Source organism: Pristiophorus japonicus, chromosome 14, assembly GCF_044704955.1.
Source record: "Pristiophorus japonicus isolate sPriJap1 chromosome 14, sPriJap1.hap1, whole genome shotgun sequence".
Lineage (NCBI taxonomy): Eukaryota > Metazoa > Chordata > Chondrichthyes > Pristiophoridae > Pristiophorus > Pristiophorus japonicus.
In genome coordinates, this window is record NC_091990.1 from 156,056,320 (window position 1) to 156,073,529 (window position 17,210).

Here is a 17,210-nt window from a genome sequence, read left to right on the forward strand (position 1 = left end):
ATAATGCATGTCCAGAGGCAACTGGACATTTGCCAGAATTTTAAAATGGCAAATGTCAGGATCAATAATGCTCTCCACCACCACCACTACAAGAAATACTGTGGAAGAGATCATTTGAGTTGTGATGCGAGAAGGAGTCATTTGGATTAGTGGGACATTTTTCTCTGTATCTTTATATCAGAAATCATTTCAATAACATCTTGCCAGGTAGAAAGTAACAAAGATAAGTGACGTTTTTCTGCACTCTATCCCGGTTAAAGGATGTGTTTTCAAATGATTGGTACTCCTAAGAATTCTGCTGTTTTAATGATACCAAGAGTAGTATCTAAGTCTCTTAGACGTTAATTATTCCAACACAACACTGCGAATGCAGGAATCTGAAATAAAAACAGAAAATGCTAGAAATCTCAGCCGGTCAGGTAGTCTCTGTGGAGAGAAAAACAGAGTTAACGTTTCAGGTCGATGACCCTTCATCAGAACCTGACCCGCTGAGATTTCCAGTTAATTATTCGATTGTTTTATGCTGAGCATTACTGTATCAACTTCCTGTTAAGCTGCGCGGCTTCGCAGCGATCTGGAGGTCTTGCACAGGCTGCTCATTGGCTTTTATATGGGAAAAATCGCGCATATGTGAACATTTTAATGGGAAGCGCAGCCAGTTAAAGGACTGATGAACCAAAAAAAAATAAGAGGGAACATTGTACTGAACATGTTCATTCAGATGGTTAGAATGTTTGTGGAAATACAATATTGAATTATGAAAATATATACAGGAAACTAGTTTGGACTGTCAAAGCATTCTGTGAAACGCTTAAACTGGCTTTGATGACTCTTCATATTTTACCTGGCTTCTCTGGCTCAGATATACATAAGGTTCATCTGATTTGAAATGAGAATGGTTTTAAAGAGTCATTTTGACTTTAATTGTCAGGTTGATGTATTGCAATACAGGTCCATGACATCATTTGCATAGGATAGTGTTAAATCCAAGATAGAGGCATATACATTTGGTCAGAAAAAGCAGCAAACCTGATAACTAGGAGAATTTTAGAATTCAGCAGAGGAGGACAAAGGGTTTAATTAGGAGGGGGAAATAGAATGTGAGAGGAAGCTTGCAGGGAACAGAAAAGCTGACTGCAAAAGCTTCTATAGATATGTGAAGAGAAAAAGATTAGTGAAGACAAATGTAGGTCCCTTGCAGTCAGAATCAGGTGAATTTATAATGGGGAACAAAGAAATGGCAGACCAATTGAACAAATATTTTGGTTCTGTCTTCACGAAGGAAGATACAAATAACCTTCCGGAAATACTAGGGGATCGAGGGTCAAGCGAGAAAGAGGAACTGAAGGAAATCCTTATTAGTCAGGAAATTGTGTTAGGGAAACTGATGGGACTGAAGGCCGATAAATCCCCAGGGCCTGATAGTCTGCATCCCAGAGTACTTAAGGAAGTGATCCTAGAAATAGTAGATGCATTGGTGGTCATTTTCCAACATTCTATAGACTCTGGATCAGTTCCTATGGATTGGAGGGTAGCTAATGTAACCCCACTTTTTAAAAAAGGAGGGAGAGAAAACAGGGAATTATACACCGGTCAGCCTGACATTGGTAGTAGGGAAAATGTTGGAATCAATTATTAAAGATGTAATGGCAGTGCATTTGGAAAGCAGTGACAGGGTCGGTCCAAGTCAGCATGGATTTATGAAAGGGAAATCATACTTGACAAATCTTCTACCATTTTTTGAGGATGTAATAATTAGTAGAGTGGACAAGGGAGAACCAGTGGATGTGGTGTATTTGGACTTTCAAAAGGCTTTTAACAAGGTCCCACACAAGAGATTAGTGTGCAAAATTAAAGCACATGGTATTGGGGGTAATGTACTGACGTGGATAGATAACTGGTTGGCAGACAGGAAGCAAAGATTAGGATAAACGGGTCCTTTTCAGAATGGCAGGCAGTGACGAGTGGGGTACCTCAAGATTCAGTGCTGGGACCCCAGCTATTTACAATATACATTAATGATTTAGACGAAGGAATTGAATGTACTATCTCCAAGTTTGTAGATAACACTAAGCTGGGTGGCATTGTGAGCTGTGAGGAGGATGCTAAGAGGTTGCAGGGTGACTGGGACAGGTTAGGTGAGTGGGCAAATGCATGGCAGATGCAGTATAATGTAGATAAATGTAAGGTTATCCACTTTGGTGGCAAAAACAGGAAGGCAGAATATTATCTGAATGGTGACAGATTAGGAAAAGGGGAGGTGCAACGAGATCTGGATGTCATGGTACATCAGTCATTGAAAGTTGGCATGCAGGTACAGCAGGGGTAAAAAGAAGGCAAATGGCATGTTGGCCTTCATAGCGACAAGATTTGAGTATCGGAGCAGGGAGGTCTTACTGCAGTTGTACAGGGCCTTGGTGAGGCCACACCTTGAATATTGTGTACAGTTTTGGTGTCCTAATCTGAGGAATGACATTCTTGCTATTGAGGGAGTGTAGCGAAGGTTCACCAGACTGATTCTGGGGATGGCAGGACTGACATATGAAGAAAGACTGGATCGACTAGGCTTATATTCACTGGAATTTAGAAGAATGAGAGGGGATCTCATAGAAACATATAAAATTCTGACGGGATTGGACAGGTTAGATGCAGGAAGAATGTTCCCGATGTTGGGGAAGTCCAGAACCAGGGGTCACAGTCTCAGGATACGGGGTAAGCCATTTAGGACCGAGATGAGGAGAAACTTCTTCACTCAGAGAATTGTGAACCTCTGGAATTCTCTACCACAGAAAGTTGTTGAGGCCAGTTCGTTAGATATATTCAAAAGGGAGTTAGATGTGGCCCTTAGGGCTAAAGGGATCAAGGGGTATGGAGAGAAAGCAGGAATGGGGTACCGAGGTGAATGATCAGCCGCGATTTTATTGAATGGTGGTGCAGGCTCGAAGGGCCGAATGGCCTACTCCTGCACCTACTTTCTATGTTTCTATATAACCAATAATCTTGTGTCCTTAAGCCCTTAAAAAATGGAAAATCAGAAAGGAACTCTGTATCCCCATAAATGACAGGTCTATTTGGCATTGCAAGTGTCCCTAATTTAGAGCATTCAGAATAAACAACACCCAACTTTTATGAGGTTTTCTATGCATTAAGTTTGGAATTCCTGGCAGATTATATGCTTGCAGGTCCACTTTTGAATTTGCAAATCCATGGGCCACACACCTTCCTGCTTTTATCGCAAATTCAATGTTACCTGGCTCCTCTCGGCATCGAGAAAGGCATTGTCATCCAATCAGACTATAAGGATCAATGTTGTGAGGAGCTCTTAAAAGAATCTACTCTGTACAAAGTCTCGCCCATGAATGTTAGAGGTGTAAAGAGGAAATTGATAAAAATCGTCCATTCTTCTGCCTATAATTCTGTATGTTGTGGAATGTAGAGTACAAGACACACCAGATAATGGGCTCAATTTTCCCCAGTTATCTGTGCCCTTTTTTTTGCTGCGCGCCGCTTTTTTTGGAGTAAGTAAAAATATCCAAGTGTCCCCAAAGTTTCTGCACCAGTGTAACTCAGTTAGTTACGATTTTTTTAGGTTAGGATTTTTTTGCATCATACGGGGCATATCCTGATGTCTGCGCCAGTTTTTAACATTTAAGCAAGTTTGGCCAACTTACATTTTTCCTGGATGGCATATGTGACCACTCCCAAAAAACCTCCTGGGCACTTAAGAAAAACCAGCACACATTAAAAAATTGGTGCAAAAAGATGCCATTGTTTTTATGCAAATATTTGGAGGGAGTCAAGAAGACAAAGAATATGTATCATGAAGCTTAATTTTTTCAAACTCAAAAGGGAGAAAATGGAAGTCTAATGCAATTCTTTAATTTTAGATTTCTTTCAAAGTGCCACGCCACCATCGAACATCTCCTCACCGGGCTCGAGGATCAGAGCGTCGGCCGGCAGAATCGCTCCCTCGTCCGGACACAGGGGCTCGGGGCTCGGCTTCAAAAGGGTGTGGGGAGGGGTGGAAGCCAAACTGAAGGGATGAGAAGCCTTACACTATACAGCAGCTTCAAAGGAAACTCTGGGGAGGGGGGAGTGTGGGGTGGACACTGAACTGAAGGGATGAGAACCCTTACACTATACAGCAGCTTCAAAAGAAGCCCGGGGGGGGTTAAGGGGAGGGTGGTGGATGCCGAGCCCCTGTGTACGGGCAAGGGAGCGATTCTGCCGACCGACCCTCGAGCCCGGTGAGGAGACTTTCAGTCTGTGGTGCGGTGGTACTTTGAAAAAAATCTAAAATTAAAGAATTGCATTAGACTTGGTTGCCCCAAATGTCCTCATTAAATGCCTAGCTTCCCGTTCTAAGCAAGCCTATTGTGCATGCGCAGACCAGAGTGTGGTCCATACTAGGGCGTCAACCTTGGGGAGAGAGGAGAGAAGCTTTAACTCCTTGACCTGCCGTTTTGAGCTTCTTGCAAAGCTATAATTTAATTATAGGGGCAATATTGACAGTGCCATACCTCGTGCAAGCCTTCTGCATGATGGTGCTGTTGAGGACATGATTGATTCAACGTCATCGCACGAGGAACCTCAGAGCACATAGGATGATGGGCAGGAGGCCTTACCCACATCATGTATATCGAGACAGGCACTCATACCTGCACCTCAGTGATGCAGACTGTGTGAGAAGGCTGCGTTTCTGCAAAGAAGTTGTAACCGAGTTCTGTGAGTTAGTAAAAACAGACCTGCAACCTAGAAGCATCAGGAGGACTGCTTTGTCACTTGAAGTGAAGTTTACAGCTGCACTTTCATTTTATGCATCTGGATCATTCCAGGCCACAACTGGGGATGTATGCACCAGTTCTCAACATACAACACATATTTGCATTTGGCAGGTGACTGCTGCACTATATGCCCGGAGGAATGACTTCATAAAGTTACCCATGACCGCCCAGGCAATGCATGACAGGGCTGTGGGCTTCTCCAGGATTACTGGTTTCCCAAAGGTACAGGGCTGCATTGATTGTACCTGCATCGCCTTGTGAGCACCTTTGGAGGATTCCGAGATGTACAGGAACAGAAAAGGCTTCCACTCCGTGAATGTGCAGCTTGTGTGTGACGACATGCAGTGCATCATGTCAGTTGATGCAAGATACCCTGGGAGCACCCATGATGTGTTCATCCTATGCGAGAGCACTATATCTGCCATGTTTCAGCAGCAGCCAGAAGAGCAGAGCTGGCTGTTAGGGGACAAAGGGTACGGCCTCGCCAGCTGGCTCATGACGCCCCTTCGTATAACGCAGACAAAAGCTGACCGGGAATACAACATGTCGCACATTGCAACACGCAGTGTAATAGAGAAGACCATTGGCATCCTGAAACAGCGTTTCTGATGCCTGGACCATTCCGGATGCTACTTGCAATACTTCCCTGAGATTGTCGGTCAGTGTGCTGCATGCTACGTGCCATCATGAGGCAGCAGCAGCTGATAATAGAAGACCCACCTGAGATGAGAGTGGCTGATGATGAGGAGGAAGATGCAGATGATGAGGAGGAGGAGGACGAGGAAGCCAATCAACTACCTGAACCCGGAGCATGACAGTGGAGGAGACATGCCATCGTGCTTCTTTAACGATTGCTCGAGTCTTGCACCAGCAGCTCATCCGTGAACACTTTGCTGCCTGAAGGCTCAGCAGCAACTATTCCAAATGGAGCATGTTTACTGTTTGGACCTGTTTCTTAATGTTGTGTTGTGTTAATGGAACAAATAATGGAAATGATTCTTCTTTACTTAAAAAGTTGTGTTAATAGTAGAACAAATAATGGAAATGATTTAGTTATAATTTAAAATATATTTTATTCAAAAGTTTAACAATTGTTTGAACTTAACTTTAATAAAAATATTCTTGTATCAAACTTTAAAGTTTTCAGTTAAGATCACTTACAAACTTTAAGATCACTTACAAGCTCTAAGATCACTTAAAAACTTTTAAACTTGTAAATTTACATAACTTACAAAAAACTTTTAATTTGAGAACAGTTACAACAGTAACAACAATAATAATAACAACAACAACAGCAGCAAAGAAAGGCTGCACCCATCTCTCCTCCAACTTATTCCAAGACCGCCCCCTGCGCTTGGTCTATTAACTCCACCTCTGCCAACAGGCAGTGGCGCTGCGTTTCTCGGGTTGGTATCAAGTTTATTCTTTCGAACATCTCGGGTAATGCGCATTCTTGATGGGGGGTATGGGCAGGCGGGAATGTGGAAGGCCCGGCTTGGGACTCTTCAGAGGCTGGTCTGGGGATTGGAGTGTGAGTGGCAGTTGACAGGGTCTGGGCATGTTCCCTTATTGCAGCAGCTAACTCCGACATTCTCTCCCACATGCGCTTTGATAGTGTCTCAACTACCTGCAACATTCTCTCCCTCATATTCACCGACAGTATGTCAGCTACCTGTGACATTCCCTCCCTCATGTGCAGCAACATTGTATCAGCTGCCTGCGACATTCCCTTCCTCATGTGCCCAGACTGTGTTCCCATTTCTCATGAGAGTATTGTTACTTCTCCCGACAGTTCCGATACCGCATCACCCACTCCAATGATGATGTCCAGGAGTGATCGCGTAAGGTCAATGCTCTCCGCACTCATTGCCATCATCTGAACCGCATCTGTTAGATCCTGCACCTCAAGAGAACGCTTTCAGGCTCTCCTTCCCCTTGCTGCTTCTCACTGGGACCCGCAGCCTCGGATGATGGGGCCCTGGGTGTGCCTCGCTGCATCCCACTGGGACCCATAGCCTTGGACGGTGGGGCCCTGGGTGTGCCTTGCTGCACCCCACTGGGATCCGCAGCCTCAGACTGTGAGAAACCATGGAATGTTCCAAAACTCGTACCATTCAGGAAAGGCCTGGCACCTCAATGGGCAGCACCTCCTGCAGAGTGAGTGCAAGAGTGGGGGCTTCATTCATCCTCTCCTCCTGCTTCCCCGCTCCCCACCCCCCTCACCCCCATGCTCTTGATCTAGAAGGTCGGATTGGAAGATGTTCTCCTCTTCAGGCTCATCAGGGTTGGCCTCAAGTTCTGAAAAATATAACAGAACAGACAAATGGTTAGCAGCGAGAAGGGGGCAGGGTGGCATGAGTAGGCTCACACAGCACAGACAGTAGGCTCATTTAAAAGACCATGATGAAGGATAGCACATTGCATCAATCGAACCATAGCTGACGGAGACCTCCCCATGAACCGAAACATGGCTAGCCCGTGCAGTACTTAACGTTTAGCAAAGCCAGTCTGTGGAATTCGCAGAACTTACCCTCTCCCTTTTGTGCAGTGGTGGTTGCTTTTCTCCAGGCAGGACCCATCAAAGCAGTCCAAGGGTGTCAGTGGATGCAGATTTGCCGAGCCTCCTCCTGTTTAAGTTCTTTCCCTTTTGTTGTGTGCCACCTTCCTCTGCAAAGATGAAAATCTTACTTTTTATAGAGGGTGTCTTTCTGCTGGGTGGGACTTATAAAGATGGTCACATTTACAATTGCACTTTCAGTGAATAAATGAAAAAATTACTTACACTAACTACTTGACCAACGTCCTGCCAATTCTTTTGCACTGGCCTCCAGACCTCGGGGTGGTCACCATTGCACAGTAATCTTCTGCAAGTTGGTTCCAGCGTTTCTTCATTTCTTTTTGTGAAACTTTTATGTGACCTCTGCTGGTGTCCAGTTCATGCCATCTCGCCTCAGTTACAGTAACTAATGCCTCCACTTCATCCTGTGAGAAATTCTTGGTCCTTGAGCCATGTTGCACATTGTATTGCAGCTCCAATTTTTCCACTGAGAATTAAAGTTCTCACACACAACTGGCTCTGTAAAAATGGCCGAATGCAGACCGGGAGGTCCCATGCGGACCCATACCAGTCACATAAAAAACATCCTTTTTTTTTTGCGCATGCGCAGAAGGGGGGGCATCGTTTTCTCGGTGCAGACATTAGGCTCCGCCGCTCCCCGCGCCCCCCCCCGCCGCCAAAGCTAAAGGAAGGTTGCGCGGTTGAAAAAGTAGAGTGGGGAAACTTGCAAGTTAATCTTTTGTAGTCGGGGCCAAAAAAACGGACGTAACTCTTGCAATATGCCAAAAAACGGCATTGGGGAAAATTGAGACCAAAATGTTATGTCTGTTGTAAAAGGTAGAGTACAAAACACAACAGGTTACATTTTGCCATTGTCACGACTACGCTGCAATCACTGCACAAATCCCTTATCAAACGCAGTGGCTCAGTTGGTAGCACGTTCGCCTCTAGATCAGACGGTTGTGGGCTCAAGTCCCACTCCAGAGACTTGAGTACAAAAATATAGACTGACACTCCAGGGAGTGCTGCACTGTTGGAGGTGCCATCTTTCGAATGAGACATTAAACAGATGGATATAGCTGCCAGACTGGGTCTGCGGCAGGTGGTGAGAGAACCAATGCAAGGGAAAAACCTACTTGACCTCATGCTCACCAATCTATCTGTCGCAGATGCATCTGTCCATAACAGAATTGGTAGCAGTGAGAACCTTGTGGAGACAAAATCCTGTCCTCACACTGAGGACACACTCCATCATGTTGTGTGGCACTACCATCGTGCTAAATGGGATAGATTCAGAACAGATCTAGCAGCTCAAAACTAGGTATTCATGAGGCGCTGTGGGCCAGCAGCAGCAGAATTGTATTCCACCACAAACTGTAACCTTATGGACCGGCATATACCTAACTCTACCATTACCATCAAGCCAGGGAACCAAACCTGCTTCAAAGAGGAATGCAGAAGAGCATACCAGGAGCAGCACCTGGTGTACCTAAAAATGAGGTGCCAACCTTGGGAAGCTGCAACACAGGACCACATGCATGCTAAACAGCAGAATCAGCATGCTATTGGCAGAGCTAAGCGATCCCAGAACCAATGGATCAGATCAATGCTCTGCAGTCCTGCATGAAATTGTGAATGGTGGTTGACAGTTAAACAACTAACGGGAGGAGGAGGCTCCATGAATATATCAATCCTCAATGATCACGGAGCCCAGCGTACGAGTGCACAAGACAAGGCTAAAGCATTACAATCATCTTCAGCCAGAAGTGCCTTGTGAATGATCCATTTCGGCCTTCTCAGGGCCTCCTGAGGTCCCCACCATAACAGAAGCCAGTCATCAGACAATTCGATTCACCCTACGTGATATCAACAAATGGTTGAGTGCACTGGATGCAGCAAAGACTATGGGCCCTGACAATAGCCCGGCTGTCGTGCTGAAGATTTGTGCTCCAGAACTAGCCGCCCCTCTAGCCAAACTGTTCCAGTACAGCTACAACACTGGCTGGAGTCATACCTAGCACAAAGGAAGATGGTTGTAGTTGTTGGAGGTCAATTATCACAGTCCCAGGATATCACTGCAGGAGTTCCTCAGGGCTGTGTCCTAGGCCCAACCATAACAACATAAGAAATAGGAGCAGGAGGAGGCCATTTGGCCCCTCGAGCCTGCTCCGCCATTCAATAAGATCATGGCTGATCTGATCTTGACCTCAACTCCACTTTCCTGTCTGCTCCCGATAACCCTTGACTCCCTTATCGTTCAAAACTCTGTATATCTCCACCTTAAATATATTCAATGATCCAGCCTCCACAGCTCTCTGGGGTAGAGAATTCCAAAGATTCACGACCCTCTAAGAGCAGAAATTCCTCCTCATTTCCATTTTAAATGGGTGACCCCTTATTCTGAAACTATGCCCACTAGTTCTAGATTCCCCCACAATGGGAAATATCCTCTCTGCATCTACCCTATCAAGCCCCCGTCATAATCTTATATGCTTCAATAAGATCACCACTCATTCTTCTAAACTCCAATGAGTATAGGCCCAACCTGCTCAACCTTTCTTCATAAGACAACCCCTTCATCTCAGGAATCAACCTTGTGAACCTTCTCTGAACTGCCTACAATGCAAGTATATCCCTCCTTAAGGAGACCAAAACTGCACGCAGTCCTCCATCTTCTGCTGCTTCATCAACGGCCTTCCTTCCATCATACGGTCAGAAGTGGGGATGTTCGCTAATGATTGCACAGTGTTCAGTTGCATTCTCAACTCCTCAGATAATGAAGCAGTTCACGCCGAATGCAGCAGGACCTTGATGACATTCAGGTTTGGCCTGATAAGTGGCAAGTAACATTCGCACCACACCAGTGCCAGGAGCTGCATTCATCCAGACAGGAAGCAAAGAGTAGGAGTAAATGGGGACTTTTCAGAATGGCAGGCAGTGACTAGTGGGGTACCGCAAGGTTCTGTGCTGGGGCCCCAGCTGTTTACACTGTACATTAATGATTTAGACGAGGGGATTAAATGTAGTATCTCCAAATTTGCGGATGACACTAAGTTGGGTGGCAGTGTGAGCTGCGAGGAGGATGCTATGAGGCTGCAGAGCGACTTGGATAGGTTAGGTGAGTGGGCAAATGCATGGCAGATGAAGTATAATGTGGATAAATGTGAGGTTATCCACTTTGGTAGTAAAAACAGAGAGACAGACTATTATCTGAATGGTGACAGATTAGGAAAAGGGGAGGTGCAAAGAGACCTGGGTGTCATGGTACATCAGTCATTGAAGGTTGGCATGCAGGTACAGCAGGCGGTTAAGAAAGCAAATGGCATGTTGGCCTTCATAGCGAGGGGATTTGAGTACAGGGGCAGGGAGGTGTTGCTACAATTGTACAGGGCCTTGGTGAGGCCACACCTGGAGTATTGTGTACAGTTTTGGTCTCCTAACCTGAGAAAGGACATTCTTGCTATTGAGGGAGTGCAGCGAAGGTTCACCAGACTGATTCCCGGGATGGCGGGACTGACCTATCAAGAAAGACTGGATCAACTGGGCTTGTATTCACTGGAGTTCAGAAGAATGAGAGGGGACCTCATAGAAACGTTTAAAATTCTGACGGGGTTAGACAGGTTAGATGCAGGAAGAATGTTACCAATGTTGGGGAAGTCCAGAACCAGGGGACACAGTCTAAGGATAAGGGGGAAGCCATTTAGGACCGAGATGAGGAGGAATTTCTTCACCCAGAGAGTGGTGAACCTGTGGAATTCTCTACCACAGAAAGTTGTTGAGGCCAATTCACTAAATATATTCAAAAAGGAGTTAGATGAAGTCCTTACTACTAGGGGAATCAAGGGGTATGGTGAGAAAGCAGGAATGGGGTACTGAAGTTGCATGTTCAGCCATGAACTCATTGAATGGCGTTGCAGGCTAGAAGGGCCGAATGGCCTACTCCAGCACCTATTTTCTATGTTTCTAAGTGGTGAGTATTCCATCACACTCTTGACTTGGGCCTTATAGATGGTGGAAAGGCTTTGGGGAGTCAGGAGGTGAGAGACTCACCACAGAATACCCAGCCTCTGACCTGCTCCTATTGCCACAGTATTCATGTGGCTGGTCCAGTTAAGTTTCTGGTCAATGGTGACCCCCAGAATGTTGATGCTGGTGGATTCAGCGATGGTAATCCCGTTAAATGTCAAGGGGAGGGAGCGAGAGTATCTCTTGTTGAAGATGGTCATTGCCTGGCACTTGTGTGCACAAATGTATTTGCCACTTATCAGCCCAAGACTGAATGTTATCCAGGTCTTGCTGCATGCGGGCATGGACTACTGCATTATCTGAGGATTTGCGAATGGAACTGAACATTGTGAAATCATCAGCGAACTTCTGTCCTTATGATGGAGGGAATGTCATTGATGAAGCAGGTGAAAATGGTTGGGCCGAGGATACCGCCCTGAGGAACCCCTGCAGTGATGTCCTGGGGCTGAGATGATTGGCTCCACAACCATTTTCCTTTGTGCTAGGTATGAATCCAGCCAGTGGAGAGGTTTCCCCCTGATTCCCATTGACTTCAATTTTACTAGGGCTCCTTGATGTCACACTTGTTCAAATGCTGCCTTGATGTCAAGGGGAGTCACTCTCACCTCACCTCTAGAATTCAGCGCTTTTGTTCATGTCTGGAGCAAGGCTGTAATGAGGTCTGGAGCCAAGTGGTCCTGACGGAACCCAAACAGAACACTGGTGAGCAGGTTATTGGTGAGTAAGTACTGCTTAAAAGCACTGTCAATGACATCTTCCATCACCTTGCTGATGATTGACAGTAGGCTGATGGGATGGTAATTGGCCAGATTGGATTTGTTCTGCTTTTTATGGACAGGACATACTTGAGCTATTTTCCACTTCGTTGAGTAGATGCCAGCATTGTAGCTGTACTGGAACAGCTTCGCTAGAGGTGCAGGTAGTTCTGGAGCACTACAGCTTGGATTTATCGGGGCTCATAACCTTTGCTGTGGAGTGAATTGAATTAGCTGAAGATGAGCTTCTATGATGGTGGGGACCTCGGAGGAAGCCTAGATGGATCATCCACTCAGCATTTCTGGCTGAAGATGGTTGCAAACACTTCAGCTTTGTTTTTTGCACTCACACGCTAGGTTCTGCCATCATTGAGGATGGGGATGTTCATGAAGCCTTCTTCTCCCGTTAGTTGTTTAATTGTCCATCACCATTCATGACTGGATGTGGCAGGACTACAGAGCTTTGATCTGATCCATTGGTTGCGGGATCGCTTAATTCTGTCTATACGATGCTGTTTCTGCTGTTTAGCATGCATGTCGCCCTGAGTTGTTGCTTCCCCAGGTTGGCACCTTATTCTTAGGTACACCTGGTGCTGTTCCTTGCATGCTCTTTCTACAATCCTCATTGAACCAGGGTTGGCCCCCCTGGCTTGATGGTAATGGTGAGTGAGAGATATGCTGGGCCATGAGGTTACAAATTGTGGTGGTATACAATTCTGCTGGATCTGTTCTAAATCTATCCCATTTAGCATGTAGGTAGTGCCACAAAGCACGATGAGGTTGTCCTCAATGTGAAGATGGGACTTCGCCAAAAAGGATCTGCAAATGCTTACAAATGTCAATATTAGTTTTAGTTGTGAACTTATGTCTTCAAATGATATATAACAGAAACCTTGTAGAAGTCTAGGTAAAAAAAATAAGTTATCTGGAGACATATTCCCAGCATAACAACATTAATTATCTAAAAATCATCAAAACATCATTTCCTTGCATGTTTGAAGGTTAAAAATGTTTTTAAAAGTGTCACCTTCATTTGTAGTACAGTATTAATCCTAGACTGTGGTTATCAATCTTACCTTGGCAGATTTGTTTTCACTGTTGTTCTCTTTGAATTTCTCTTGTAATGTTTGTGCCAGCTGACAGAGAAGTGCTCCATTATCTAGCTTTTCCATAAAGCTTTCCGCAGTGATCTCCTTCCCTGGATGTTAGAAAAGTCAAGATAAAACATGATGGCTGATGTATTCTGTTACATGCCAGTAATGATGCAAAGCATCACAGAAGTGAGAATCAAGAAAGTATTTTAAAGTTGAAATCTACCTACTTTTTCAGTCTGTTGTGACACAGGTTCTATTATTTACATCACCACAATAGTACTTGTGTGTTTACTTACTTTTAGTTCTGCACAACTGTTTTGTTGAGTTTTCTACCTTTTGCAATATGTTATGATATACATCAATATATGGTAATAACATAGGCTTAACACTACCAAAATTCCTATAAGAAATGTACACTTCTGAAATAAGCAATTGAAGATCAATAGCCACTTATGCAAATTTTAAAGGAGAAGCTGAAATTCACATTACCCAATACAACCCCATATTACAACATCCGCCCTGTATTGATAACCGATTCTTTTTAAATCCAGTGTAGTTTATGATTGATATTTATAGGTTATTTCAAATTCTTGTGTGTATTTTTGCTTAATATTAATCCATTTGTTTTTATTCTCATCAGCTTTATCATCATAGATGATCTTCTTTCATGCTACTTTGCAAAATATTTTGTTTCCGAGTTAATAATTGCTTTACCATTCCTGATCTCGATGCAGAGGAGCATCTGACATTCTAGGCCTTGCTGGTTGCAATTATCCGCCCACCTCCCCCCCACATTGAGGATCTTCTCTCTGAATTCACATTCCAAATTGCTCTTGTGATGATGTGGCTATCATCTCCAACCCATCTTAACCAGGCTCTTTCTTAAGATGTCAGCCATGGCTCAGTGGTAACACCTTTGCCTCTGAGCAAGAAGATCATGGGTTCAGGTTCCAGAGCCTTGAGCACATAATCTAGGTTGGCACTTCAGTGCAGTATTGAGCGAGTGCTGTAATGTCAGAGGTATCTTCTTCTGGATGACATGTTAAACCGAGGCCTCGTTTGCCCACCTACGTGGACATAAAAGATCCCATGGCACTATTCAAAGGGGAGTTCTCCTGGTGTTCTGGCTAACAATTATCCCTCAGCCAAAACCTAAAACAGATAATCTGGTCATTTATTTAATTGCTGTTTGTAGGACCTTGCTGTGTGGAAATTGGCTGCCATACTTCCTACATTACAACAGTGACTACATTTCAAAACATACTTCACTGGCTTTGGGACATCCTGAGGTCATTAACATCACAATACAAATGCAATTTAGTTCTTGCTCTCGGCTTTAAATGCCCCCTACCTACTTTGCTTCAAAATCATCTTCATCTATTGTCCATCTAAGCCCCCATGTATTTTCATCACTGAAATATCCTCCCTTCTGTCTATGCTCAGTTTCTCCACCACATGATTCCTTATCTTCAATGATTTCAATCTTCATCTTAAATTCTCATTCCCTACTTGCAGTAACTTCCTTGCCTGCCTCAATGCTCTCAATCGCACATGCATCAACATCCATGACGACACCTTTAACTTCACATAGGGTCTTGAGATCGCCACGATTTAACAGCACTCGCTCAGACCACGTTTTCATCTATCAATTTCTAGATATCCACTTTTACTTTCCACCCTTGGGAAAAACTATCTCCTACCTCTACCTCTACCTCTAATGTTCTCTGGCCTGTAAACTAAAATAGCTAGCTTATGTTTAAAACTCCCTCCAGTTATTGCAGGTCTTGTCAATGCTCTGAGCTGGCTGAAGGGAATGGTGGCGGCTACGCTGACTTCTCTCACGACCCTTCAAGAAGCTAAAATGGAGCAGGGCCCCAGCGTCTCTCATCCCTCAGATTTCCCATCACTTCTCCAGCAGGTGCTGCTCAGTGCTGAGCTTACGGCTCACATCCCACCGTAGGCAACTAGGCCCATACAGTAGAGCCTGGTCTCCAGTCGTCTCGGACCGTCTCGCCACTGGACCAAGACCTTGATCTGCTAAACCCGTGTGGTAGCCGGTGTGCAACGGCCACCTCACGTTAAAAGAATTCACGCACAGGCATCTTCCACCCTTCAAAATGAATTTCGGGACTTGGAACAACCTAACAGCGACAGACCGGAATGTCGCACTGTTGTCGTTGCCCGGGAACTCAGACATTTCAACGTTGACATCATTGCCCTAAGTGAGACCCGGCGGGCAAGGGAAGGCCAGCTCAAAGAACAAGGTGGTGGTTACATCTTCTTTCGGAAAGGCAAACCAGAAGAAGAACGCTGCCTCCATGGAGGCTTCGCCATCAAGAATGAGCTGGTAGGTCATCTCAGAGACTCCCGCTGTGGGATAAGCGAACATCTCATGACTCTCTAGCTCACCCTAGCCACAGTCATCAGCGCTTACACCCCAACACTCGACGCAACGGATGAGACCAAAGAGGAATTCTACTCGAGCCTCGAACATTCCCTGAAACAACTTCCTATGGACGACAAGCTGATCCTCCTTGGCGATTTCAATGCCAGAGTCAGTAAGGACACAGACCTCTGGGGAGGTGTGATCGGCAGAGAGGGGGTAGGGAAAACCAACACCAGCGATACCCTGCTCCTGACAAAATGCCTAGAACATGACCTTGTCATCACCAACACCTTTTTCCATCAGAGGGACATGTAAAAGGCATCATGGCAACACCGCTCCAAGCGCTGGCATCTGCTTGACTACGTCATCGTCCGAGCGAGGGACCGCAAGGATGTATACATCACCTGCGTCATGACAGGAGCTGACAACTGCAGGATGGACCACCGTCTAATCCGCTCCATCATTAACATCAATATAGCCCCAAAAAAGCGACGGCAACAGAAACAGTGCCGTAGGAAAATCAACTCTGGGGCACTCAAAGACCCAGTTAAGAAAGCCCTATACAGCCAGCACCTCACTGCCAACCTGCCGACCCTTGATGCCCCCGGGACGCAGAGTGCCCACAATGCCTGGTCTGCCCTCAAGGGCTCTATAACCAACGCCTGTGAAGAGACACTCGGTCACTCAAGCAGGAAACACCAAGACTGGTTTGACGAGAACGACCAGGAGATCCAGGAGCTAATAAGCCGCAAGCACAAGGCATTTCTGAACTTAAAGCAGCAACCCAATTCGGGAGCAGCAAAGCAGCTCGACAGGCGGCTGAAGGCCGAGGTCCAATAAAAAACCCGTGACCTAAAGAATAGATGGTGGGTGGAGAAAGCACAAGAGATCTATCCAGCAGCTGACCGACAACCACGACGTGCGAGGATTCTTCAGCACAGTCAAGACCATCTATGGCCCAAGCACCCAAGGCCCCATCCCACTTCTTGCCAAGAACGGAGAGGCACTCATTAAGGACATCGAGGCAGTCAGTGCCCACTGGATGGAGCACTTTGAAGATTTCCTTAACCGAAACTCTGCCTTCGATGCAAGTGTTCTTGACTCCAGCCTGCAGTATGCTATCCACCACCATCTCAGCAAAACCCCAGTCCTGCACAAGGTAGAAAAGGCCATCTGTCGGCTCAAGAACAACAAGGCATTAGGAGCAGATGGAATCCCTGCCGAGGCACTAAGGTATGGCAGAGAGGTACTATTAATACGAATACATGACCTCATCTCTCTTATCTGGAAGGAGGAGAGCATGCCAGGAGATCTTAAAGATACCGTAATCATGACTATCTTCAAAAAAGGGGACAAGTCCAACTGCGGTAACTACAGAGAAATCTCCCTGCTGTGGGAAAGTCATCGCAAGAATCCTCCTCAATCATCTTCTCCCCATGGCTGAAGAGCTCCTACCAGAGTCGCAATGCAGATTCCGTCCACTAAGGGGTACAATGGACATGACCTTCACCGCGCGACAACTACAAGAGAAATGCAGGGAACAGCATCAATCCTTGTATATGGCCTTCTTTGACCTCACAATGACCTTTGACACTGTCAACCGTGAGG

The 17,210-nt window shown here is 45.5% G+C and overlaps 1 protein-coding gene across 8 annotated transcripts in view; it reads right to left on the bottom strand.

Annotated features, from left to right (window-relative positions):
- The window catches only part of LOC139280158 (growth arrest-specific protein 2-like), a 289,936-nt gene that overhangs the window by 175,147 nt on the left and 97,579 nt on the right, over positions 1–17,210 (bottom strand). For all 8 annotated transcript variants that reach the window (XM_070899704.1, XM_070899702.1, XM_070899703.1 and 5 more), the window contains one exon: positions 13,199–13,320. In XM_070899704.1, the coding sequence (XP_070755805.1) occupies positions 13,199–13,320 (122 nt within the window). The remainder of the gene's footprint in view (positions 1–13,198; positions 13,321–17,210) is intronic.